At 47.7% G+C, this 25,369-nt stretch overlaps 2 protein-coding genes across 3 annotated transcripts in view; both read left to right on the top strand.

Moving 5' to 3' along the window:
* Positions 1–2,775, top strand: part of RHOT2 (ras homolog family member T2) — a 42,216-nt gene extending 39,441 nt beyond the window's left edge. For both annotated transcript variants that reach the window (XM_032230969.1, XM_032230968.1), the window contains exon 19: positions 2,550–2,775. In XM_032230969.1, coding sequence (XP_032086860.1) covers positions 2,550–2,667 — 118 coding nt within the window. In that variant the 3' untranslated portion in view covers positions 2,668–2,775. The remainder of the gene's footprint in view (positions 1–2,549) is intronic.
* Positions 2,776–15,022: 12,247 nt separating this feature from the next.
* Positions 15,023–25,369, top strand: part of RHBDL1 (rhomboid like 1) — a 31,586-nt gene continuing 21,239 nt past the window's right edge. The window contains exon 1 of the mRNA XM_032231361.1: positions 15,023–15,240. Coding sequence (XP_032087252.1) covers positions 15,202–15,240 — 39 coding nt within the window. The 5' untranslated portion in view covers positions 15,023–15,201. The remainder of the gene's footprint in view (positions 15,241–25,369) is intronic.

Raw genomic sequence — 25,369 nt, 5'->3', positions numbered from 1 at the left:
AACGCTTCATGGACGCTTCAACTGAGCAGATCGCAGATTTTTTTTTCCACACAGCTGTTGCTTTTCAATCCAGAATCTCAGGGGTCACATCTTGTCTCAGTGCTTGAGATGGAGAGCACGGCTCTCCTCCAGACCCTGTTGTGACCCAACAGAAACAAGAAGCAGACTCCTTGTCCCGAAAACCTCTCCTTTATTTATCTCCTGTGAATTAATGGCATTCACACACCGAAAAGTCCAGGCAGTAGTCCTTCGAAGAGTTAACTGCAGTAACTGACCTTTCGGTTCCTTGCAATAATGTGAGCTCCCAGCCAAAAGGTTGCACATTAAGCTCTGGCAAGCAGCCCCTGAAGGACGAAACACAATGAGCAAAACCTTCAGAAATACGAACTGTTGTCTCCTACGACAACCACTCCTCTTTCCTTCTATTTATTCCCCAGTCAGGGAGGGGCCATTCAGCATCCGCGTCTGATTTGCTTCCCAAGTCGACTCCTTGCCCTCGGTTACTCCCCTGTTCTAACCGCTCTGCACATACGTGCATCTGGAACAAGCCCCAGCTGTTCTTCCTCCCCACTTATCTCAGCCTCCGAAGGGGGCTGAGAAATGTCGGACGGCCCTGGGTCCGTTTCTGCTTCCGACGCAGAGCATCCATCAGAGCCTTCCCCAGACTCCAGAACTGGCCCAAGTTCCTCTCCAACCTCCTCATTGTCCGAGTCTGCCGGCAGCTCTGCTGGCAGCTGGCGGGCCGCAACAGACCCTGGAGAGGGGAAGAGTGTTGCTGGCAGGCCAAACGGCAGCGCCATCCAGCGAAGTAGCAGCCAGCAAGACAAAAGAAGCCATCCTTTCCCACGTCACCTGAATAAAATGTCCGTATTGAGAGGATACGCTGCCTCCAGATATGGATGCTCTATTTAGCTCTCATGTTCCATTTGCATCCAATGGTCCAGTTTTTCTTGTCCTCCTCGCCTTGTTCCTGTCCCTCTTTTCAAGGCCCCGTCAGCCCGGGGGCCATTAAGCCTTCCTATAACGGGGCAATGACCCGAATAGTTGTAAAGCTTGGAAAAGAATGAAATTCTGGAAGCCATTGGAGACAAAAGAGATCTGCAGGAACGCCGCTTCTCCATTGATGTAATGGATCTTCTTTACCACCGAGTTAGTCGCCTCTGGAGTGCTTTCTTCTCTTTTTCTTTTTCCTTCTTCAAAAGGCAACTGAACTATTTTTGCTTGAGGAAGAGAACATTTCTAAGAAGCTCCGTCAGTTCTGATGGTGGGGGAATGGCAGGATAGGTTTTGCTAGGAAGGACTGTGGTTTTGGTTTGGGTTTTTTGCAGTCATCTGGTTGTTAGTATTCTCTCTGAGCTGTTGAGGCCACTTGGGGGATTATCTTAACGCCCTCGGGGTCACCTCAATTGGGGTGCAATTGGCATGGAACCTTCTTGGAAGTGCTGCGTTGTAAACTGGAGATAGATTGTGTCTTATTCCCCCCGCTCTGTTGAGAGAGGGCTGTTCAGTTCTAACATAGTGTTGTGGCATGCCACTGGCTGGCAGAGCTGGCAGCAGATTCGGACAGTGAGGAGGTTGGGGAGGAACCTGGGCCAGTCCTGGAGTCTGGGGAAGGCTCTGATGAGGGTCTGTGTTGGAGGCAGGGAGGGGGCCAGGGCCATATGCCAGTTATCAGCTGCCTTCAGAGTCAGACATCAGCGGGGCAGAAGAACAGCTGGAGGCTGTTCCCAGTGTGCGCATGCGCAGAGCTGCCAGAAGAAAGGAACAGCTAAGAAATCAGGGTCGAATTGGGAATAAAGTCACAGGTGGAAGGTGATTGGCCCCTCCTATAGGAAATAAAAGAGGAGCGAAAGGGGAGGGGGCTTTTGTGGGAAACAATTTGGTCGGTCGTTCAGTCATTAGATTCATTTCAGGAGTGTGAAGATCTGTCCGTGAATCTCAGAGAGACTGTGCCCAGTTTTTCCTTGCACAGCACCTAATTTGGAAAATATTCATATGACAGCTTTCCAAGATAGATGAGGTCTGAGGTCATAAATTACTCATTTGAAAGACTGTTTTCCAGGCCTTTGCTGAAGGTGAAGGAGAGGAATTCACATTCATTTAATAAAAGGGATTTTGCTAGGACCAGGACTCTGCCTCATGCTTTGTGGGGAAGCCTAGGTCAGAACATCAGCAGTTAAAGACTCTGAGCTTGTCAGCTGGGAAAGCTGGCAGCCAGATGAAGAGAACAGCTAAAAAAATCAGTGTCGACTTGGGAGTAAAGTCACAGGTGGAAGGTGATTGGCCCCTCCCATAGGAGATAAAAGAGGAGCAAAAGGGGAGGGGGATTTTGCAGGAAACAATTCTTTCGTTCAGTCATTAGATTCGTTTCAGGAGTGTGAAGATCTGTCCGTGAATCTCAGGGACTCTGTGCCCAGTCTTTCCTTGCACAGCACCTCATTTGGAAAATATTGACGTGGCAGCTTTCCAAACTAGATGGGGTCTGTGGTCATAACTTCACCTTTGAAAGACTGTTTACCAAGCCACATCCTCTACCCTTTCTCTTGCAGGCACTTGAACGACATCGAGTTGGGTGCATCGTCCGTCTGGATCCGCATCGCCTTGGGAGCTGCCGTGGCCACCATCGTGGGAATCAGCCTCTACAAGGCAATGATGAAGAACAAGTAGAGGACAGCGAGGAATCTCTCTTTTCTTTTCCTCCCTGCTCTAGGTTGTTTCTTCCACCCACGTCCAGGAAACCCAACTTCATTTGCCCTCGAGCACTTTGCAAAAACCCAAAAAGAAAGCGTGCCAGGGGAAGACAGAAGGACGTCTGAAGGACATTCTGCCCGGAGGGGCGGGTGGGCGTAGCAGATGGGAGTGGATGACCATCGTTGCACCAGCATCATCAGAAATCATCGCAGTCACCTAACTGGCATGGGCAAGATTTGCATTTTTCTCACTCAGGGAATGCCCCCAAATCCTGCAAGCCATAGCATTAGATACCTTCTGGGCCGCGCAGCTCCTACAAATATCTTCGCTTCCCCCCTCCCCAGTTGTCGTTTTTTTTTTTAACCCCTTTTGGCTGTTTCTCGGAAGCTGAAGCTCCTGCAGTCCAGTCAATGTTTTTAAATAGACGTGTCTTGGGGAGAGCCGAGACTGTTGGCCCTCTGGGGTTGCCTCTGTTTGGACCTCCTGCTTCATCTCCTGCTTGGATGTCTCTGAGCTCCTCTTGGGGGTGGGTGGGGGAACTACGAAGGTTTCTGGGACTTTCTGAACCCTTTTTCTCAGAAGGAATTTCGCCCAGGTCCTCTTCTTGCGGTTGACTCAAACACTGAACAAAGGAACCTCCATGGATGTGGAAGGATGGAGAACCTGAGATTCTCGCTCTTGATCAAGTCGTGAAACTCGTTGCACGCTCATGCTAAGGCACCGGTGTGATTTCGGGGGCAGCTCGGAAACTCCTGTCTGTCACTTTTACTCATTAGCTCAAGATTTGGGGGGGCAAGGGAAGTTGCCTGCTCCAGCAACAGTGGAGGAAGCAACTAGGACCTGCCTCCCTCCACAAGTATTCTTGGATCCATTATAGGAGCACCCACTCTTCATGTATTCAGCAATCCAGCACATGGAAAAGTCATAGGTGATGGGGTATGTTTTTTTTTCCCCCCTCTTGCCACTTCTTTTTCCCACGCGCCAGGAAACCAATAATCTGCACATTTCTTCCTATAGTTTAGATCAGTGTTTTTCAACCTTGGCAACTTGAAGATGTCTGGACTTCAACTCCCAGAATTCCCCAGCCAGCATTCGCTGGCTGGAGAATTCTGGGAGTTGAAGTCCGGACATCTTCAAGTTGCCAAGGTTGAAAAACACTGGTTTAGATCCTTGCTTGGGGATAGGAGGGGAGGGGGGTGGATATCCAACAGCCCCCCCCTCCCCCTCTGCCGATGGATCTCTGCCGTGGTGGTCTAGCAGGCTAGGTCTCCCTCTCAGAGCCATCTTCCAAACTTTTTTAACTCTTCAATCTTTGGCTCGAAAACTGATCTGGATAAATAACATTCCCAATTCAAGAGGAGAAGAAAGAAAAAAAAGAACCCAGATCTTATGCCGTCCCATCAACATCTCAGAAAGGAATTATAAAAAAGAAAGTTTGGAGTTGCTTTTTTTTTAACTTCACAGTTCTTGCACGCTTCAGTCCTTTTTTTTTATTTTTTATTGGTGATACAGGTTTTTTCTTCTTCTGAGTTTCTTCTCTGCACTTGCAACCTGGGAGTCTCCATCCTCAACCATACTGTTGTTGGCAACCCTACTTGGCTGGGGCTGTGTTAAGTCCAGGGTTTCCCCACATTAGATTCCTTCTGCAGGCCAGAAATGCAAAGGGGGGGGGGGAGGGCGAAGGGAATGTGCTGCCTCTGAGGCCCGGTTCCCAATGGTCCAAGGCCCAGTAGGGGGCAGCATCCCCGGGGATTGGGGACCCATGTATTAAGGGATGCAGCAAGACCACATGGGAAGCCATAGGCACCCACGTCCCTAGTTGTGACCTCTGCCACCAAGTCTATTAACTGAAATAAATCAAAAACTCTGCAACTTAATTGCATCTCTTATGGGTCAGTGATGGCTAACCCTTTTGGCACTGAGTGCCGAAACCGGAATATGTGTGCATGTGCGTGCCTGCTAGAGTACTGGAAATGAAAAGACCAGCTGGCCTGGTTTGGGGGCATTTGGGGGGTCATTTTCGGGCTGTTTTGGGCCTGAAAAACAACCTGAAAACGACACTGAAAATGGCCCCAAAACGGCAAAGAAAACACCCTGAAAAATGACCTGATTTTTGGTCCGTTTTCAGGCCGTTTTTCTGGTGCTCCGTGAAGAGCAGCTGGCGATGGCATACGTACCCATAGAGAGGGCTCAGTGTGCCACTTCTGGCATGCATGCCATAGGTTCCCCATCACAGCCCTAGGAGGTTAATATCCACATTTCCTTATAGGACGATTTTTAAGATAAGTTAAATGTACTCAAGAGAAGCTCTGTAATTGGTCTCAATCAATGCCAAGGAGACCACTCCCATCAGTATTCAGATCCCATTCTTGATCGCGTGGTTTTTTTTCTTTATGTAACATTACTTAAGTATCTCCCTACCACTGTTTTTTAGATCCTCCCCCATTTCCCCTCTCTACAAGAATCATTCATTCAGGCAGTTGAATCAAGGGCTTGGGATTAGGATGCAGTCCAGATATGCTTTGGGAATTCTGGTTTGCATTTTTTTTTGTCTTTTTTTTAAAAAAAAAACCTTTTTCATATAACCAGCAGCTGGAAAGTCTGAACCAGGAGTTTCCAACGTTGGCCAGTTGAAGACTTGTGGACTTAACTCCTAGAATTTCCCAGCCAGCATCACTGCATGGGGAATTCTGAAAGTGAAAAGCCCAACCTTGGCCAGTTGAAGTCTTGCGGACTTTAACTTCCAGAAGCCCCCAGCCAGCTCCGTGAGATGGCAAGTTCTGGGAGTTAAAGTCCAACCTTGAACAAGTTGAAGGCTTGTGGACTTCAGCTCCCAGAATTTCCCAGCCAGCTCTGCGAGATGGGGAATTTCTGGGAGTTTTGTAGTCTTCAACTCCCAGAATTGTCTTGTGGACTTTAACTTCCAGAAGTCCCCAGCCAGCACCGCAAGTCCACAAGTCTTCAACCGGCCAAAGTTGGACGCCTCTGGTTCACCCAGTACGTCATGTAATCAATGGAGAAAAAAATGGGGAAAACATGCAGAACTGGAGACCTCTGTGGGCACCATGTCAGGGTGGTTCCTAGCCTTCAAGCTTGCTTTTAAAAAAACTCCTAAATCTGAATGCTTTTTTGGGGGAAAGACCTACTCGGAGGTCCTTCCTTCTGATGAGCAGAAATAGACACAGGTAGGGACCTTCATGAAACAAGGCATTAAATATTCATCGTAAATCCCAACAAGGAGGCACTGGCCACATCTGGAAAGCTGGCATATTAGGAGACAGAATTGGAGCTTCCTCTGCAGAACATTTTTTTTTAAAGTAGGGGATTCCTCAAATATTCACCCTCTTGCACTGGGAAGTGGCTTGGCCTAGGCCCGGCTTTATGATCTTCGTCCCTGGGACCTGAGCGGTAACATTTTGCCAGTTTCCAAAGAAGCGGTCCTTAAGCCCTCGCTGATGGGAGTGGCATAGCCCAATCGCATTGCCTGTGGAATATTTCAGATCCTTTTGGGATTCCCTGGACATTTCAGGGATCCCCACTTTGCATCCCGAGATGAGCTCCAGATAACTTTTAATACCTCCTCCATCTCTTCTCCTCCTCCTCCACTGCATTTGTGGGTTCACTACCTGGAGCAATTTCTTAACAGCCAGCTTTGCAGGGGAGAGCTGCTTTTTCACCGAGCGATGGGCCCTGGGAGTGGGGGGGGATTTCCTCTTAACCCACATCTCCGTTCAGTCGTACCGAGTTTCAACTCAACTGCTGTGAACCTGAATAAATTTTTATGCACCAGATGGTTGCAGACAAAGAGACAGGTCCTCGTGTCTGCTTTCTTGGGGGGAGAGGGGGGGGCTTTGGGTTGGTGTGGGGTGTGGGGAGAAGACACGGAGTGGGCTGTCTCAGGATATTTACAGCTTTCATAAACAAACAGCACACATCTGCACGGGCCAGCCTGCTGTTAATATGTCTAAGACGGAGCGTGCATTCGTGTTAATTCAAATTCAAATCCCATTAACTATTAAAAATAGAAAACTCAAAAACGGAGAGCTGTACTGTTACCTTTTCTTGAAAGGAAGGCAACCTTTCCAAGAGATGCATCAAGAATTTTAAGACAAAACAGCCTAAATAAAAGTAAAATGGGCATTTTATAGGTTCCTAAAGTTTTAAAGGCTCGGGGTTTTTTCCTTTGGATCAAAAAGTGCTTGTAAAAGCATATATGCCCAAACTTTAAAAAACGGCATCTAAAATCAAATGGCTTTATGCAGATTAAAAACTCTTGCTTTGGTTCTGATGAATACATAAAGGGCTTTACGGTGGGAAAGATTCAAAAGAGAGAGAATGGAGTAAACTCAGGAAGAGGTAGCCATTTTTCTTAAAGCTACCTTGAAGGAAGAAAAAAAGATTTATAAATACACAAACTCACTTTTGGAGCAAGAGTGTCCAATCTTGACAACTAGAATACCTGTAGACTTCAGTCACAGAATTCCCCAGCCAACCTTCTGGCTGGGGAATTTTGAGAGTTGATATCATACAATCCCTAGCACCGCGTAACAGAGTGAGCTCCCATTCCTTGTCCAGCTTCTGCCAACCTAGCAGTTCGAAAGCATGTAAAAATGCAAGTAGAAAAATAGGAACCACTTTTGGTGGGAAGGTAACAGCGTTCTGTACACCTTGGGTGTTTAGTCATGCTGGCCACATGAGTATGGAGATGTCTTCAGACAGCCCTGGCTCTTTGGCTTTGAAACTGAGATGAGCACCGCCCCCTAGAGTCAGGAACAACTAACATGTGCGAGGGGAACCTTTACCTTTATCCTAGGTCTTATAGTTGCCAAGGTTATTTTAGACCAGGGGTGTCAAACTCAAGGCCCGTGGGCCAGAGCCAGGCTGCAGCGTGCTTAGATCTGGCCCACCTTCTCGCAGTGCTGTGACCAGCAAAAACTGAGCTTGGGAAGGCTCTGTTTTTGCTGGCAATGGGTTGCAGGAGGATGTCCCAGCTGAAAACACAGCTGGCAGAGCGCTCGAGCCACCACAGACGCCTCCGACTTCGAGCTGGCCCACTGAGGTCAAACAACCCTGATGTGGCCCTCAATGAAATTGAGTTTGACACCCCTGCTTTAGACATTGTTCTTAAGCTGTGGATTGTTGAAACCAAGACTTGTGACATAAGGTACAATGACCTGGGATATGCTGTGTTAAATCAGCCTTCAAATTCCACAGCATATATGTCCCCCGTTTCAGGTAGTCCTTGACTTACAGTACAAACAGGCCATTTAGTAACTGTTCCAAGTTACAACGGCACCGGGAAAAAGGATTTATGACCACTTTTCACATGATGGTTGCAGCATCCCCATGGCCACGTGATCAAAATCCAGCAACAGCTTCACCAAATCACGAAGCAGACTCCTTGTCCCGAAAAAAACCCATTTTGTTAACCCCCCTCATTCACATCCAGCAAAGTCCCTGCAAACAGTCTTTCAAGGGTGAATTTACCACCACCGACCTTATCAGGCTTGGAAAGCAGCCAGGCCGATATCTTCCAAACACAACGTTGTACGGGGAAATACTTGGCAAGGAGTCTCTGAGGGTCATGGACAAATCTTCACGCTAATTAAGTGAACTAATTGTCTCTCCTGCCAACTTCCCTCTCCTTTCGCTCCTCTTTTATTTCCCCTGGGAGGGGCCATTCATCGTTCACCTGTGCCTTTATTCCTGAGTCAGCCCCTGTTCCTTAGCTGTTCCCTTCATCTGGCAACTCTGTAAGTGCGCATACTAGGAACAGCTGTTCTTCTGCCCTACTGATCTCCGACTCCAAAGGCAGCTGATAACTGTCGGACGGCCCTGACCCCCTCTCTGCCTCCAACGCAGAGTCTTCATTGGAGCCTTCCACAGACTCCAGGACTGGCCCACGTTCCTCTCCAACCTCCTCACTCTCTGAGTCTGCTGCCAGCTCTGCTGGCTGCCTGCAGGCCACAACAAATGGATTCATATAAGACGGTTGCAGCGTCCTAAGCCACAATGGCTACTTTTGCAGACTACGCTTCACTAACTTGACAAGATTTGCAGAGAATCAAAGCAAAAGCTCTCTCTGCCATCCTTAATCTCATTGAAATGCAATTCAAAGGACCTGAATGAAACCACCAGCCACGTTCTCACTCCCTCTCCTTCATTCTCCCCTCGTGTTGCATGGTGGGATCCAGGAGTGACTCTCAAAGAGGTTCTGAAGGCCTCATCCAAGGCTTTTGAGCCTGGTGCATCTTCCATCACCTCCGGAGAAGATGGGGCTTATTTGCAGAAGAAGCAGAGAATGTTTCCGTATCGGCACAAACACATCATTTCAAGTTGGAAAAATAAGGAAAGACACAGGTTCTTTGCTGTCCACTGCAGCTTTCTTCTCCCACCCATGCAGGGATTCCTCACTGTAATAGAATAGAATAGAATAGAATAGAATATTGGAATGAAGAATAGAATAGGAATAGAGCAGAATAGAATAGAATATAGAGAATAGAGCAGGATAGGATGGGATAGGATAGATGAATAGGATAGAAAATGGAATAGGATAGGATATGATAGAAGAATATGAATAGGATAGAATATTAGAATAAAATGGAGTAGAATAGAATAGAACAACAAAACAGACTACAATATAGAGAATAGAATAGAGCCGGATAGGATAGGACAGGATAGGATAGAATAGAATAATTTTAGCAAAAGCTTTCGGGCACCAAACCAGTAGTAATGCCAGCAGGAACCCACCTCTGGAGAGAAGCAGCCTAGAAGTAAGGAGACATTTCCTGACAGTTAGAACAATTAACCAGTGGAACAACTTGCCTCCAGAATATAGGTGATATTCAGCAGGTTCTGACCAGTTCTGGAGAACCGGCAGCGGAAATTTTGAATAGTTCGGAGAACCGGCAAATACCACCTCTGACTGCCCCCCCCCCCCCCACATCTATTCTCTGCCTCCCGAGTCCCAGCTGATCGGGAGGGAATGGGGATTTTGGATATCCTTTCCCTGCCACGCCCACCAAGCCACGTCCACCAAGCCACACCCACAGAACCGGTAGTAAAAAAAAATTGAATCCCACCACTGCTCCAGAAGTTGTGAATTCTCCAACACTGGAGGTTTTTAAGAAGAGATTGGACAACTATTTGTCTGAAGTGGTGTAGGATTTCCTGCCTGAGCAGGAGGTTGGACTAGAAGACCTCCAAGGTCCCTTCCAGCTCTGTTATTTTATCCTACCCTATCCTGGGCTAAATGGAGTCAGGATAATAATACGACCTAGAAGAGAAAGAACTGAGGGAAGAGGGGAACACAAAATGGAAACGCCTGCAAATAATAGTAGAAGGACTGCGGCAAAAGAAAGCAAAGATAGTCCCAGTAGTAATAGGTGCCCTGGGAGCGATCCTAAAACATCTGGAGCAGCCCTTGAGCGCCATCTGAATTGGCAACATCCCCACCCATCACTTGCAAAAGGCAACTTTACTTGGAACAGTTTATATTTTACACTGAAGCATTTAACACCCTCAAGCAACAACATCTGTCTAGCTCAGGTCCTTGGGAAGAACTCGATAAGTGGAGTAGAATGCCAGGTCCAGTCTAAACATCTGGCTGACTATGCAACAAACAACAACAATAATAGAATTGGAACGACGATAACCTTCCAACCCCTGGGTTATATCGCAATGGTCAGCTGTGTGATAAAAACCAAACCACCCTTAATAAGCATAATTTAAAATCGAGCAAATGATGGCATCTTTTGTAATACCTGTTGTAAAGAAAACAGCATCTCCGGGTGTTTGTATCATTTTTAATATTGTTAGCTGCCCACACTCAATGTACTTGAGGCGAATGGTCAGATAAATATAATGTCTAGAAGATGAAGCCAGTTAGATGAACCAAGCTGTGACGTTAAGCCATTAACATGGATTCTTTCCTCGGGTTGTCATAGATTATATCCAATCCCATAAAATATGCTTGCTAAAGTAGCCTTAAGATCGAATGTGCTGTGTGATGCCAGAGTTTGTATCATGTCTTCATCCTTTGGTCCCCATTATAATGGCTGCTTTTCTCATAGCTCAAGACCAAGGATATCCAGAAACTGATGGTATCAAGCTTCATGACCCAATAGGATCCTTCATTGGGGCCTCAACAGTCCATCCCACTAAGTCCTATGAAAGTGTTGTGCGATGCTGTTCTCACAAGAGCATGAAGCCGACTCCTCATCCCGATAAAACCCCTTTTATTTAGGGTAAAGGGAATTCCTCTCCAGCAAAGTCCCGGCAAACAGTATTTCATGAGATTGCACAACTACAGACCTTGATCAGGCTTGGAGAGCTGCCAGGCCGATATCTTCCAAACGCCATGCTGTAGCAGCAATTACTTGGCAAGAAGTCAGGCACAGATCTTCACTTTAATGAATTGAACTAATTGTCTCCTGCAAACTCCCCTCCCCTTTCGCTCCTCTTTATTCCCTGTGGGAGAAGCCATTCACCATCCACCTGTGGCTTTATTCCTGAGCCGGCCCTTGTTCCTTAGCTGTTCCCTTCATCTGGCAACTCTTCGCATGCACACATTGGGAACAGGCTCCAGCTGTTCTTCTGCCCCACTGATCTCCAACTCCGAAGGCAGCTGATAACTGTTGGATGGCCCTGGCCCCATCTCTCCCTTGGCTGCAAAGCCCTCATCAGAGCCTTCCCCAGACTCCAGGACTGGCCCATCTTCCTCCCCAACCTCCTTATTGTCCGAATCTGCCATCAGCTCTGCTGGCCGCTGATGGGCCACAACAGATTCATCCAGGGATCCAGAAACTTGGGGGGGGGGTTTCCACCAACATCTGTAAAGTGAGAGGCAAGACCAGAGGGAGCAGTACTCTTAAAGAAATCTAACCAAATTAACCTTTCTGGCCAAATTATGACAGCTTTGCAGCAGCTCCTGCTCAAGAAATGAGGTTGCCGTCCCTTGAACTTCAATGCCTGCGGAAGAGGTTGTGGTCTCTCTCCAAGGTCCTGAATCTGCCCTCAGTCGGTTCTTATCTGAGCCCTTGTTGGTATGGATAACGGCAGAGTGATGGAACATGGTAATTATAACTATACTAGCTGATAACCTTGCATTGCCCAGGTATTTATTTATAGGTGGAACACTCACATAATCTTGAAGGCAAGACATTCAACTGGTTAATTATTCTGTTAGGAAGTTTCTCCATAGTTCTAGGAAGACGACTCTCACCTAGAAATTTATTATGCATATACGTGCAAACTCCAGGCCCTTTTATTGCCTCCCCCATGTGTTTGCATTCTTTCAGAAGAAAAATGACAACGGGATTTCTCTTCTCCGTCAGCACCCCACTTCCCAAATTGCTACATTTCCTGAAGCATGTAAATATGCACGGAGTAGGAATATGAATATTCAGAGTCAGCTTTCCAGCCTTTGGAATCAGCTGCTGGAAGCCACCGTCTCTCCTATCTTCATTTCACAGATGAGTGTTAACCAGCGAGGACCATCATTCACCCTCTGCTAAAAATCAGCTGCTCCACAGCCCAGCAAGCTCCTGCAACTTCTGCCTTTCACAGATATAATAAGCAGGTTAGACAGCGGTGATCCCAGAACCACCGAAGGGACCAAATCAAGCCAAGTTTGAGTTTGCTAAAAGAAGTATCCCACAAGAGAGTTAGCACCACACATTAAACCAGGGATTCAAACCTTTGGGGGCACTGCAATGCCACAGAGGGTCTGTGAAGGCTTGAAGAAATGTTATGATCTAAATGTTGTGGCCTGCCAGCTGCCAGTGGAGCTGGCGGCAGACTCTGATGATGAGGTGGAGGAGGACGTTGAGCCAGTGCTGGAGTCTGGGGAAGGCTCTGATGGATACTCTGCGTCGGACACAGAGACAGGACTGTCCAACATTTCCCATCCACCGGAGAGGCAGCTGCTTTTGGAGGCTGATAAGAGTGAGGAGGAAGATGCACGTATGCGCAGAGCTGTTAGGAGAGGAGAGCAATGGAGGACAAGGAGTCGGCTCGGGAAGCAAAGCACACATGGATGCTGAATGGCTCCTCCCTGGGGAATAAATAGAAGGAAAGGGGAGTGGTGGTCGTAGGAGACAACAGTTAGTATTTCGGAAGATTTTGTTCATTGTGTTCTGTGCCTCAGAGACCGCTTGTCAGAACTTACTTTGCAGCCTTTCAGCTGGGAGTTCACTCGCAAGGAATTGACAAGATCTGTTGTTGCAGTTAACCCTTTGAAGGACCATTGCCTGGACTCTTTGGTAGGTGAATGCAATTATTTCACAAGAGGTAAATAAAGAGGGGCTTTTCGTGACAAGGAGTCTGTTTCTTGCTTGGTTAAGCGTATCAGGTAGGATGAGGGAAGTGAGAAACCATCAAGGGACTAGCAATTGCCAAAGAGTTTTCTGAACTTCTGGAGCAGTGTTTCTCAAGGTTGGCCATTTGAAAAAGGGGTGGACTTCAACTCCCAGAATTCCCCAGCCAGCATGCATCCTTCACCTTTGATTCCTGCCACCAGGAGCATGCTGGCTGGGGAATTCTGGGAGTCAAAGTCCACCCATCTTCAAGTGTCCAAGTCTCTGTTCTGGAAGGATCCTGAAGATGTTGCTGGAGATTGGCCATTAAAGGTCTCCTTTGGAAGATCTGACTGGCAATGGAAGCAGAAGGCATCTCAAGAGATAAATGGCTTGGATTCCAACCTTGAAAAGCCCTTCCAAATTCAAAAGGGAGTCTTCTCCCCCCCCTTCCTCCCTGATCTCAGGAGGCTTGATCCAAGGAAGTGAATAATATACCTCTTGCATGGAGACAAGACTCGGCAGTTTGGCGTTTCGAATCCCTAGCGCCGTGTAATGGAGTGAGCTCCCGTTACTTGTCCCAGCTTCTGCCAACCTAGCAGTTCAAAAGCATGTAAAAATGCAAGTAGAAATATAAGAACCACCTTTGGTGGGAAGGTGACAGCGTTCCATGCGCCTTCGGCATTTAGTCATGCCAGCCACATGACCACGGAGACGTCTTTGGACAGCGCTGGCTCTTCGGCTTTGAAACAGAGATGAGCAGTGCCCCCTAGAGTTGGGAACAACTAGCACTTATATGCGAGGGGAACCTTTAATCCCCTTGGGTGTATATACCAAGCAGAAGCATTGTACTCCACAGTTATGCCAGGAGATCCTGAGCTCTACTAAGCAGATTCCTGCCTGGGGAGTTTAGCAGAAAAGCTCTTTGGGTCTTGCAGGGGGTCTCAGGTGAGGGAGGAAGACCACTCCTCCGATCAGCCTGGGTGGACAACCTGAACCTCTCCAGGCAGAAAGTCCAGTTGAAGGATAGAAGGCAAAGAATCTGGCTGACTGCATCTCGACTTGGAGGAAAAGCAGGCCTGCTTTATACTTGAATGGGAGACCACGAAGAAATCCCACCCCACGGGGAAACTGAACAGCCTCCTTATGGACTGGCAAGCCATTTCGGACTCCTAGTACATCGAATTCTGCCCCAATTCCCAGCAGCCTGTTCATATTTCAAACCCCGCCATGCTGACAGGGCTCAACTGGGCTGAGACTGGACCAGTTGATGGACCCCTTCCTCTTCTTCTTCTTCCTCTTCTCCTCCTCCTCCACCCCTCTTCCTCTGCTCCTCTGTCCTCCTCCCTCCTTCTCCTCTCTCCTCCTCCTCTGCTCCTACCTCAACCTCTGCTCCTCCCTCCTCTCCTCCACTCCTCCCTCTCCTCCTTCTCCCCTCTTCTCCTCTGTCCTCCCTCCTTCTCCCCTCTGCTCCTCCCTCCTCTGCTCCTCCCTCATCCTCTGCTCCTCCCTCATCCTCTGCTCCTCCCTCATCCTCTGCTCCTCCCTCTCCTTCTCCACCCCTCCTCCCCTCCTCCCTCCTTCTCCCCTCTTCTTCTCCTCCACCCCTCTTCTGCTCCCCTCTCCTCCTCCCTCCTCTGCTCCTCCCAACTCCTCTGCTCCTGCCTCCTCTTCTCCTCCCCCTCCTCCTCCCGAGTTCTCTGCTCCTCCCTCCTCCTCCCCACCTCCCGGAACAGCGGATCCAACAAGCTCTGGAGGCTTTATAAAAGAGACGGACAAGGCGTTTGTCTGAAATGGTGCAGGGTCTCCTGCTTGTGCAGGCGGGTCGGACTAGAAGACTTCCCAGGTCCCTTCCACCTCTTGTCATTTTATCATTCACTTGAGGTCCCCCCTCCCGCCCCGTCCACCCGGCTCGGGGGAGGAGCCCAGGGCTCCCCCCTTCCCTGCGCAACGCCCTCTCCGGCCCCGCCCGCCGGCTGTCGTAGCCTCTCCTCCCCTCCCTTTCCCTCCCTCCGTCCCCTCCCGCTCGGCTGCCACTCACGTTGGAGCCCCGGCCGCCGCTGCTGCTGCTGCTGCCAGCTCTGGCTCTGGATCACCTGCCCGGCGGCAGCGGCGGCGGCGGGGAAGGGGAAGGTGCTTCATCCTGGGCTCCCCGCCGGTGGTGCCTTCCTCTTCCTCCTCTTCCTCGGCCGCCAGCGCCGCCAGCCGCGGGTATATGGAGAGGAGCTCGTTGCGGCAGCTCGTTCAGGAGCAGGTGAGCCCGCGCAACGGGGACCGGGGTTGCGTAGCCATCGGGGACCGGGGTGGGCTGGGGGCTGAGTCCAGGCGCGAGCCCCCCATCGGGTGCTGCTCTCCATCCGATGCTAAAATGCGTGCCAAGCTTCCTTCGGACGGGAGGGGGGCTCCGGTTCTCCTGCCCGGCTGCGCGCACCCCTCCTTGGATGCGCGCATCCCTCCTTGGATACGCGCAGTCCAGGCAGGGTAGTCGGAAGACTGTCCCCAACCCCAAATCCGCGCGTAGGGTTGGCCACGGCACGCGCAAGTCGGGCGCGAGTTGGGCGGCTGGATCGGGCGCAGGGCGTTTGCCTTGCATTCATCAGATAGAGGTATTGGGGGGGCATGCATAGGCTTATCCGTGCTCCGGTGGTAGGGTTTTTTTTTGGGGGGGGGGGTCCTCCGAACCTGGGCAACCGGTGCCAAGGGAGAGGCGCACCGGCTGCTGCAACAGGATCGGGCTTGGAGGAGCAACGTGCAGCACGGCAGTACCGTGCCCATCGCTCGCAGCCCTGGCATGCTCGGCCTGCATCCAAAATAACAGACGCATGAGTTTGAGGGAGGGGGAAAACCCGGGCTTGGAGGGGGGAGTTTGATGGCACCGGCTTCCAAGAATGGACTTAGGGGTCCCCAGTAATGCATTAACTAAGTGCCCCCCAGCGTCCCTGGCACAATCAGACCGCCAGGCTGGGCTGTCTTCACTCGGAGCATTTTTCTGCCGGTTGAGAGATTCCTCTGGATTTGCCCCCCACCAGGAAGGAGAATTTGCCCCATCCTTGGATTGCCAGCCTGGGTGGGGGAGGGGGCAGTTTTGGTTGAACCCGGGCACCCTTTTCCCCCTTGAAACTGGCACCTTACGGAAAACATCTGGATAAAAGCTGATTTTTCAGAATTTCAGGGGTCGGTGAAGAAGAAAATTATCATGGTCTCAGGTCCAATTTTATTTCCTCTGAGCTCCTTTGGGGCAACCTTGAACCACCCTGTTCTTAACTGGACATAATCCTGCCAGCCTGCTCTGCAGGGCTGTGGTATAGATGCTGTGGCCTAGAGGTGGAGCTCTCCCCTCACAATCGGGAGGTTGTGAGTTCGATCCTCGGTAGAGGCAGATGTAGGGTCTCCTGTCTGGGCAGAGGGTTGGACTAGATGACCTGCAAGGTCCCTTCCAACTCTGTGAAATCTGTTAAAATTGATCTACCTCCCCCCCAAATCTCACAAATGTGACTGGGCAGCACAGAATGCGGGTAGTTCTTGGCTTACAACAGTTTCATTTAGTGATGGCTCAAAGTTACAACAGTACTGAAAAAAGTTATAAACATTTTTCACACTTACGACCATTGCGGCATCCCCCTGGCCATGTGATTAAAATTCAGACGTTAGGCAACTGACTCACCTTTATGACAATTGCAGTGGTCATGTAATTCCCCTTTTGCTATCTTCTGGCCAGCAGAGTCGAGGAGGGGGGGAACCAAACTCATTTAACAACTGTGTGGCTAACTTAACTGCGATTCGCTCAACGACTGTGGCAAGAAAGATTGTAAAAGGGGGCAAAAACTCACTTAATGAATATTTCACTTAGCGGCCTAAATGTTGGGCTCTGTTGCAGTCGTAACTTGAGGACTACCTTTAGTACAAAATGAGCAAAAACCACATCTTAAATAACTGTTAAAAGCAATGGAATTATAAACAAAATCACGAGAGAGTGTTTGGAAAGCTCACCCATCGTGGAAGCATCTTGTAGGCTCCTCTCTTTTTTTTTGAGGTTTGCTGAAAAAAAACAAATTTTGAGAGTTTTCCAAAAGGTCGATAGGATTCCTGCCGAGCTATAAGAAATCCTTGAAGCTCTTACTTAGTTGTTGTTGTTGTTAGTTGCAAAGTCGTGTCCGACCCATTGTGACCCCATGGACAATGTTCCTCCAGGCCTTCCTGTTCTCTACCATCCTCTGGAGTCCATTTAAGCTCACGCCGACTGCTTCAGTGGCTCCATCCAGCCACCTCATTCTCTGTCGTCCCCTTCTACTTTTGTCCTCCATCGTTCCCAGCATGAGGCTCTTCTCCAGGGAGTCCTTCTTCCTTCTCATTAGGTGGCCAAAGTCTTTGAGTTTCCTCTTCAGGATCTGGCCTTCTAAAGAGCAGTCAGGGTGGATCTCCTCTAGGACTGACCGGTTGGATGGCCTTGCAGTCCAAGGGACTCGCAGGAGTTTTCTCCAGAGTTCAAAGGCCTCCATTCTTTGGTGCTCAGCCTTCCTTGTGGTCCAACCTTCACATCCAGTTGCTTATTTAGCAACCGAGGTTTTGGACTGAGGCTCAAATGGAGGTACAGCTTTGAGTGTGGCAGCTGAATCCCTACCGCACATTTACTCCAGTGTTTCTCAACCATGGCAACTTTTAGAGGGAGTTGGTCCAGCCTTATTAAAAAAAAAAACAAAGGTACTTTTTCACAAGGCAACTGGACTTCGTTTTATTCTTGAAGACGTCGCACTTCTCATCCAAGAAGCTTCTTCAGTTCTTCTTTAGAAGCCCGTTTGGGACAACTCTGTCCTGACTTGAGAGTCTCCATAGACAGGGTTGGCAAACTCAAGGCCCGCCGGTCGGATCTGGCCTGGAAATGCCAAAGGACCATCGATCAGTGCCTCTGCCAGCCAAACAGGCTGCATTTGCCCCCCCCCTCCCACGGCCCGTTTTTGGCCGGCAGCTGCTGGAGGCCAGGAAGGTCAAAAACAGGGCAGAGGGGACCGTGTGTGCCCCCCCAATGCCCCATACTGCAGGAGGCATCCATCCCGTCTCCTCCCCCCATTTCCCTCTGCCCACGGAGGCGAATGGAGGTTTGATACCCCTGCCGTAGAAACACATTTTAAAAGTTGCCTATGTATGTATGTATGTATGTATGTATGCATGCATGCATGCATGCATGTATGTCTCTGTGTGTGTGTGTGTGTGTGTGTGTTGTATTTGTGCTGATAAATAAATAAAGGGAGACTAGTATAGATCTATTTCAAGCTATTTAGCTCTCATCAGCTAGCCATAGCTAAATAGCTTGAAATAGATCTATACTAGTCTCCCTTTATTTATTTATCAGCACAAATGCAACACAAATGTAACAAGGCAACATAAAAAAATGGCTTTCTGCCTGGATGGCTCCCAGTGTGAGCTGATAGACAGAAAAGGGAAGCAGTATGCTCCCTCCCATATTTGGGCATACCAGGGGCTGTGACACAATACATGCATGCATGCATGCATGCATGCATACATACATACATACATACATACATATGTTTTTTTTAATTTTAAATACAAATAATACATAGTACATATAAACACCAAAAAAGGGGAAAAATACAAATATTACAGTGCACCCTCCCCCAGATCATATATATGGTAGGGTGCACTGTAATATTTGTATTTTTCCTTGTGTGTGTGTGTGCAGATATATGTATGCATATGTATGTATATGTGTGTATATGTGTGTGTATATGCATATGTATGTATATGTGTGTTTGTGTGTACTGTGTTTCCCCGAAAATAAGACAAGGCCTTATTTTTTTTTCACCCCCCCCAACCCTTGGCCTTATTTTCGGGGAGGTCTTATTATTTTGGAGGTGCAGGAGGAGGAGAGTGTGGTCACCTCATGGCTGCTGCTGTGTTGCAGTATTAGCACATGCACTCAAAAGCCCAATTGGGCTTATTATCTGGGGAGGTCTTATTTTCAGGGAAACAGGGTGTGTGTGTGTGTGTGTGTGTGTGTGTGTGTGTGTGTGTGTGTCTGTATCTATATCTATCTATCTATCTATCTATCTATCTATCTATCTATCTATCTCCCTCTATCTATCTATCTATCTATCTATCTATCTATCTATCATCTATCTATCTATATCTTCTTCTATAACAACTAAAAGATATACAATATGTTCCAATAGTGCCTTTGTCCCCTCCAAAACAACATGTATTCTTGAGTGGCTTTATTCCCTTTGCTTTCCATCAACACTGATTTTATAAAATCCCCCCATATTTCATTACCATTGTTTGCTTTAATCATCCCTTTTTTAAAAATTTAATTCCTGTTGTTAATTTTTCATCTCTTGCCACACTCTAATTTCTAACTTTGAACTGGGCGCTTGTGTTCTGTTAATCGGGATTCCGAGGCTGTGTGAACCCAGCCACAAGGGGCTAATAGCTAGAGAGCATTCGTAATGCCTTCAGCGCATGGGATCTGTGAAAAGCAGACACGTTCGACAAGCCTGAGTCCCAAACTTGGAAGAAGTTTGAGAGGTGAAATCTCGGTTTTTGCTTCAGTCCTGTTTACATTTAATCAGCGGCAAACTTCTCTGCTGGATAGTTCCATAAAGTCAGTAAACCTGTTTGCCTTTCCTCAGAAATTAATCCCTCCAGGCTTAGTTGAGTTTCCTCTCTTGGAAGCGTACTCAGCTTCACAGATTGGGCACGTAGCTTTTAGGAAGTCCATGGGGCAGTGAGGGCGAAGCTTTTAGACACCGAGGGCCCAAAAGTGCATGCGTGGGCATGCCCAAACTGAAAGGTGCACGCATGCACAAACCTGCCCATGTGCTGACTTGCATGCATGCACAGCAGAGACCTGAAGAGCCAACTGGCCAGTGGGAGGTGGGACATCCCAAGCCCTTCAGAGGTAAGATTGTTTTCTTTTGTGAGCTTCTGTTTCGTCCTCTTTTGTCCTGGTTCTGTTGTGGCCCAGCAGGAGTCGTTGGAGCTGCCACAAGACTCCGACAGCGAGGGGCCCTATGAGTCGGCTCTGGAGGATGTGGAGGACCCTGGACAGGGTTCCAACTCCGAGCAGGGCGCAGAGAGGCTAGTTGGCCACCAGGAGGCGCCTGAGCCTTGGACCAGTGGGAAGGAGACAAGGGAGAGTGAGCCAGACGACAGTAGTGAGTTGTTCCTGGATGCATGGCATCGAAGAGCTAATAGGCATCAGGAACAGTTGCGCAGTTACAGGAGGTGATTGCACTCAGCTGGTGGTCATTAGGCTCCTCTCCAGACTATAAAAGGACTGCTTGTGCACATGCCCCTCTTTGCAGAAGTCAACACAGAATCGAATGTCGGCGAGCTTGGCAGGCTGGATTGCTTCCAAGCGTTATCTGTGTTTATTGCTGCCCAAGCTTGTCTGTGCTGGGTTGCTGCCAAGGACCTGTTTTTCTGTTAATTAAATGCCGTAATTTCTCTATTCTCTATCAGAGTGTGCTTTGGTGTGGAACGAGGGGGGTCAGAACAGGCTCACCATCGCAGCCATAGGGTGTGTCAGTCTTCACATTCCCTTCTGTGAAATGGGGAGAGGAGTCACATTTTCCTTGAGTCAAGACAGCCTCCTTAAGTTCAAAATTCAGCTGGCCTGGTTGTTTCGTGCATTGTGGAAATACACATTTGCTTGTAAGCCAGCTCAGCTGATCAGAACCGTAACGTACCAGGTGAGCCCCTCGTGCAGCTTGGCTCTTTTGCTAGAGACGCCTGCCATGAATGGGATTCTTTGGTGTGGCTGCCTGCTGCGTGCTACTTTTTTGATGAGAGGCTTCGATTGGCACTGAAGGGGGAGGGAACTGAAGGGGGGAAATTTTTCTCCTTAAAATAATGCAACTGGACCTTGACCGTTTTAAGGCACACGTAAGAACAGATGTGTGTGCACTGCGTCAGGTTTTTGCACATGTAAAAAGCAGAGTGTGCAACAAACGCTTGCTGCGTGTTGTTGCTAGGGGAGCAACAGATACTATACTTTCCGATGCTTATGTGTAGACGTAAACGTAAGAAATGAATTGGCAAGGAGGGTTGGATCCCTTGCTGGGAAGACCTGAGAGGTCAGCATAGATCTCACGCTCCCAAAAAGAATAGCTGTGGTGGCCCACCACAGCGGCCAGTGGAGCTGGCAGCAGATTCGGACAGTGAGGAGGTTGGGGAGGAAGATGGGCCAGTCCTGGAGTCTGGGAAAGGCTCTGATGAGGGCTCTGCATCGGAGGCAGAGAGGGGGCCAGGGCTGTATGCCAGTTGTGGGGAAAATAAGACTAAGAAGAAATCTTAGGTATGTTCACCACTTTGAATTATTTATTTAAACTATAAAAGCTGGATCAAAATTGAATAAATAAATTTCAGCCCAGCTAAGATTTGCAGCTGGGCTGGTGAGAAGAGTTCAGGAAATGCATTGGACCATAAATGCATCCGTAATGCTTTGGCGCATTCAAGACCACAGGTCACCCTTCCCAAAAGAGTTTCTCTCCCCCCCTCCCGCTGCAGTGGTTCAGTGGCTAAGACGCTGAGCTTGTCAATCAGAAAGGTCGACAGTTCGGTGGTTCGAATCCCTAGCGTCGTGTAACGGAGTGAGTTCCCGTTACTTGTCTCAGCTTCTGCCAACCTAGCAGTTCGAAAGAACATAAAAATGCAAGTAGAAAAATAGGAACCACCTTTGGGTTGGAAGGTAACAGTGTTCCATGCACCTTTGGCATTTAGTCATGCTGGCCACATGACCACGGAGACGTCTTCGGACAGCGCTGGCTCTTGGGCTTTGAAATGGAGATGAGCAGTGCCCCCTAGAGTCAGGAACGACTAGTGCATGTGTATGAGGGGAACCTTTACCTTTTATCTCTGTGTTCATTGGACTGTTTGAGAGAGGTGGGACTAGGTTGGACAGAAGTGATATCATCTTTGTCTCCAACTCTGGCTTCATCTATCGCTCATTTTGGTCTTGCATTCTCTACAGCTTTTAAACGATTTTCCCCACCAAGCAGAATAACAGAGTTGGAAGGGACCTTGGAGGTCTTCTAGTCCATCCCTCTGCTCAAGAAGGAGTGCTTATACCATTTCCAGAAAAATGGCTTTCCCATCTCTTCTTTAAAACCTCCAGGGATGGAACACCCACAACTACTGCATCCAGTTTTGGTCACCACATTATAAAAAAGATGTTGAGACTTTAGAAAGAATGCAGAGAAGAGCAACCAGGATGATGAGGGGACTGGAGGCTAAAACATAGGAAGAATGGTTGCAGGAACTGGGCCTGGCTAGTCTAGTGAAGAGAAGGACCAGAGGAGACAGGATAGCAGCCTTCCAATATTTGAGGGGCTGCCACAGAGAGGAGGGGCTCAAGCTATTCTCCAAAGCACCTGAAGGCCAGAGAAGGAATAATGGATGGAAACTGATCAGGGAGAGATTCAATCTGGAAATAAGGAGGAATTTTCTGACAGTGAGAACAATCAACCCATGGAACAGAAGTTGCCTTTGGAAGTTGTGGGAGCTTCATCACTGGAGGCTTTCAAGAAGAGACTAGACTAACATCTGTCAGAAATGGTGTAGGGTCCCCTGCTTGGGCAGGGGGTTGGACTAGATGACCTACAAGGTCCCTTCAAACACTGTTAATTATCTAAATATCTAAGATGATCAAAGGCCTAGAGACTAAAACATGCGATGAACTGTTGCAGGAACTGGGCATGGCTAGTCTAGTGAAGAGAAGGACCAGGGGAGACAGGATAGCAGTCTTCCAATATTTGAAGGGCTGCCACAGAGAGGAGGGGGTCAAGCTATTCTCCAAGGCACCCGAAGGCCAGACAAGGAATAATGGATGGAAACGGACCAAGGAGAGATTCAACCTGGAAATAAGGAGGAATTTTCTGACAGTGAGAACAATCAACCCATGGAACAGAAGTTGCCTTCGGAAGTTGTGAATGCTCCAACAGTGGAAACTTTCAAGAAGAGACTGGGTGGCCATTTGTCAGGGTCTTCCGCTTGGATGGGGTGGTTGGAGTAGATGACCTCCAAGATCCCTTCCAACTCTGTTAAACATGTGTTAGTAGATGAAGAGAAGCCAGGCTTCTGAAGTCAAGCCATACCTATGATGAATTAGAATAGAATAGAATAACATAGTTGGAAGGGACCTTGGAGGTCTTCTAGTCCAACCCCCTGCCTAGGCAGGAAACCCTACACCACTTCAGAAAAATGGTTATCCAACATCTTATTTAAAACCTCCAGTGTTGGAGCATTCACAATTTCTGGAGGCAAGTTTTTGCACTGGTTAATTCTTCTAACTGTCAGGAAATTCTTCCTTAGTTCTAAGTTGCTTCTTTCCTTGATTAATTTCCACCCATTGCTTCTTGTTCTACCCCCAGGTGTTTGGAGAATAGCTTGACTCTCTCTTCTTTGTGGCAGCCCCTGAGATATTGGAAGACTGCTATCATGTCTCCCCTGGTCCTTCTTTTCATCAAACTAGACGTACCCAGCTCCTGCAATCGTTCTTTAATTGTTCTCACATCAGGAAATTTCTCCTTAGTTTTGCGCTGCTTCTCTCCCAAGCATTGCAGCCCAGAGTAGAAAACCCAGATCTCCCATTATTTCCCGTGTCAGGTGCCGAGCATCTGTGCTGGTAAACGGGTTGCCTTTTCCTCTCCTTCCCCTGCCTGGTCCTTGATGTGTGTTTGAGGCTGTGCCAGTGTTGGGCAAGAACTCACAAAAGAATCTACTCCTGTAAATGTGCGACCTATATAATCCACGGGAAAAGCTTTGCTTTCTCTCTCACCGCCTTGCAAAGGGAGAGATAAAGAGCAGCTGCGCGGAGACGTGAAGCTTTAATTGTAATCCTTCTGGTATCTACAAAGGGAGGGTGGCACCCATGTCTGCCAGCATCCAAGTTTGGGGTTTTTTCACTTCTTTGCTAAATTGGGATCTATGAAGTCTGGAGCCCCCCAATGTGGCCCATTTTATACTGTGATACGGGGATAGTCCTCAACAAACAGCCACAATTGAGCTCAGAATAGAGGCTCACTTGCTAAGCAAGACTGTTGTTGCCCTTTTTGCAACCTTTCTTTCTGGCCGCAGTTGTTCAGAGAATCCCTGCCGTTGTTAAATTAGTAACTTTGATTGTTAAGTGAATCTTACCCCCCCTCCCCTTTTCTTCATCAGAAGGTCGCAACAGGGGATCATGTGATCGTCGGGATATCGCAACTGTCAAAAATAGGAGGCAGTTGTCAACGCTGAATTTTATTTATTTATTTATTTATTTATTTAGCAGATTTTTTAAAATTATTTTTTCCCTTCTACAACACCTTACAGTCATTACATCAACATTATTATGTCATCATACCTGTACATGTATATAATATTTCGCTTCTATATTTACACACCTTTATACACAGATATATATATATATATATATATATATATATATATATATATATATATATTGTTTTTTGGCTTAATTAATTTTATTCTTGTTTTGCAGCCATTTGTACCAATTGTTCCAAATTTCATAATATTCTGACTCTTCTTTATCTTTTAATTTCAGTGTTAATTTGTCCATTTCTGCACAATCCAAAGTTTTTTTTATCACTAATTCGTTCAATTGTTTCCAGCATTGGGCAAATGCTATTCTAGCTGTAGTTAGCAGATGTGTTAATATGTACTTAATTTTATTTGTATTTTTCCCTTTGATTATTCCCAGTAGAAAGATTTCGGGTTTGTATTTTATCTGTTCTGTAATTTCTTGCACCCATTTCCAAATTTTTGTCCAATATTTTTGTGTTTCCGGGCAGGACCACCATATGTGATAATAGGTCCCTTGTACGTTTTTACACTTCCAGCAGGTCAGCTTCATGTTTGGGTACATTTTAGCCAGTCTTGTTGGTGATAAATGCCAACAATAAAACATTTTGTATATATTTTCTTTAAGTGCTGCTGATCGTGTTAGTTTATAATTTGTGTTCCAAATTCTTTCCCAATCCACTAGATCTATGTTGTAACCAAAGTTTTTGGCCCACGCTATCATGCAACCTTTAACTTTTTCTTCTTCTAATGTTACTTCTAATAAATATTTGTAAATTTTCGTTGTGAATTTTTTTTCCGTCAGAAGGTCGCAAAAGGGGATCACGTGATCCTCGGGACATCACAACCATCATAAATAGGAGGCAGTTGTCAACTGTCTGAATTTTAACCACATGACCCTGGGGGAATGTTGCAATGGTCGTCAGGGTGAAAAACGGTCGCAAGTCCCTTTTTTCAGAGATGTTGTAACTTGGAACGGTTACTAAATGAAATGTTGTAAGTCAAGGATTTCCAGTATGTCTCCTCTGTTCCCGCTAGCTCAGCTCCACAGCTTCAACCTTACACAGCTT

This window comes from Thamnophis elegans, chromosome 14, assembly GCF_009769535.1.
Source record: "Thamnophis elegans isolate rThaEle1 chromosome 14, rThaEle1.pri, whole genome shotgun sequence".
NCBI lineage: Eukaryota > Metazoa > Chordata > Lepidosauria > Squamata > Colubridae > Thamnophis > Thamnophis elegans.
Note: the sequence above shows the minus strand (reverse complement) of the source record. Positions and strands in the feature narration are given on the sequence as shown.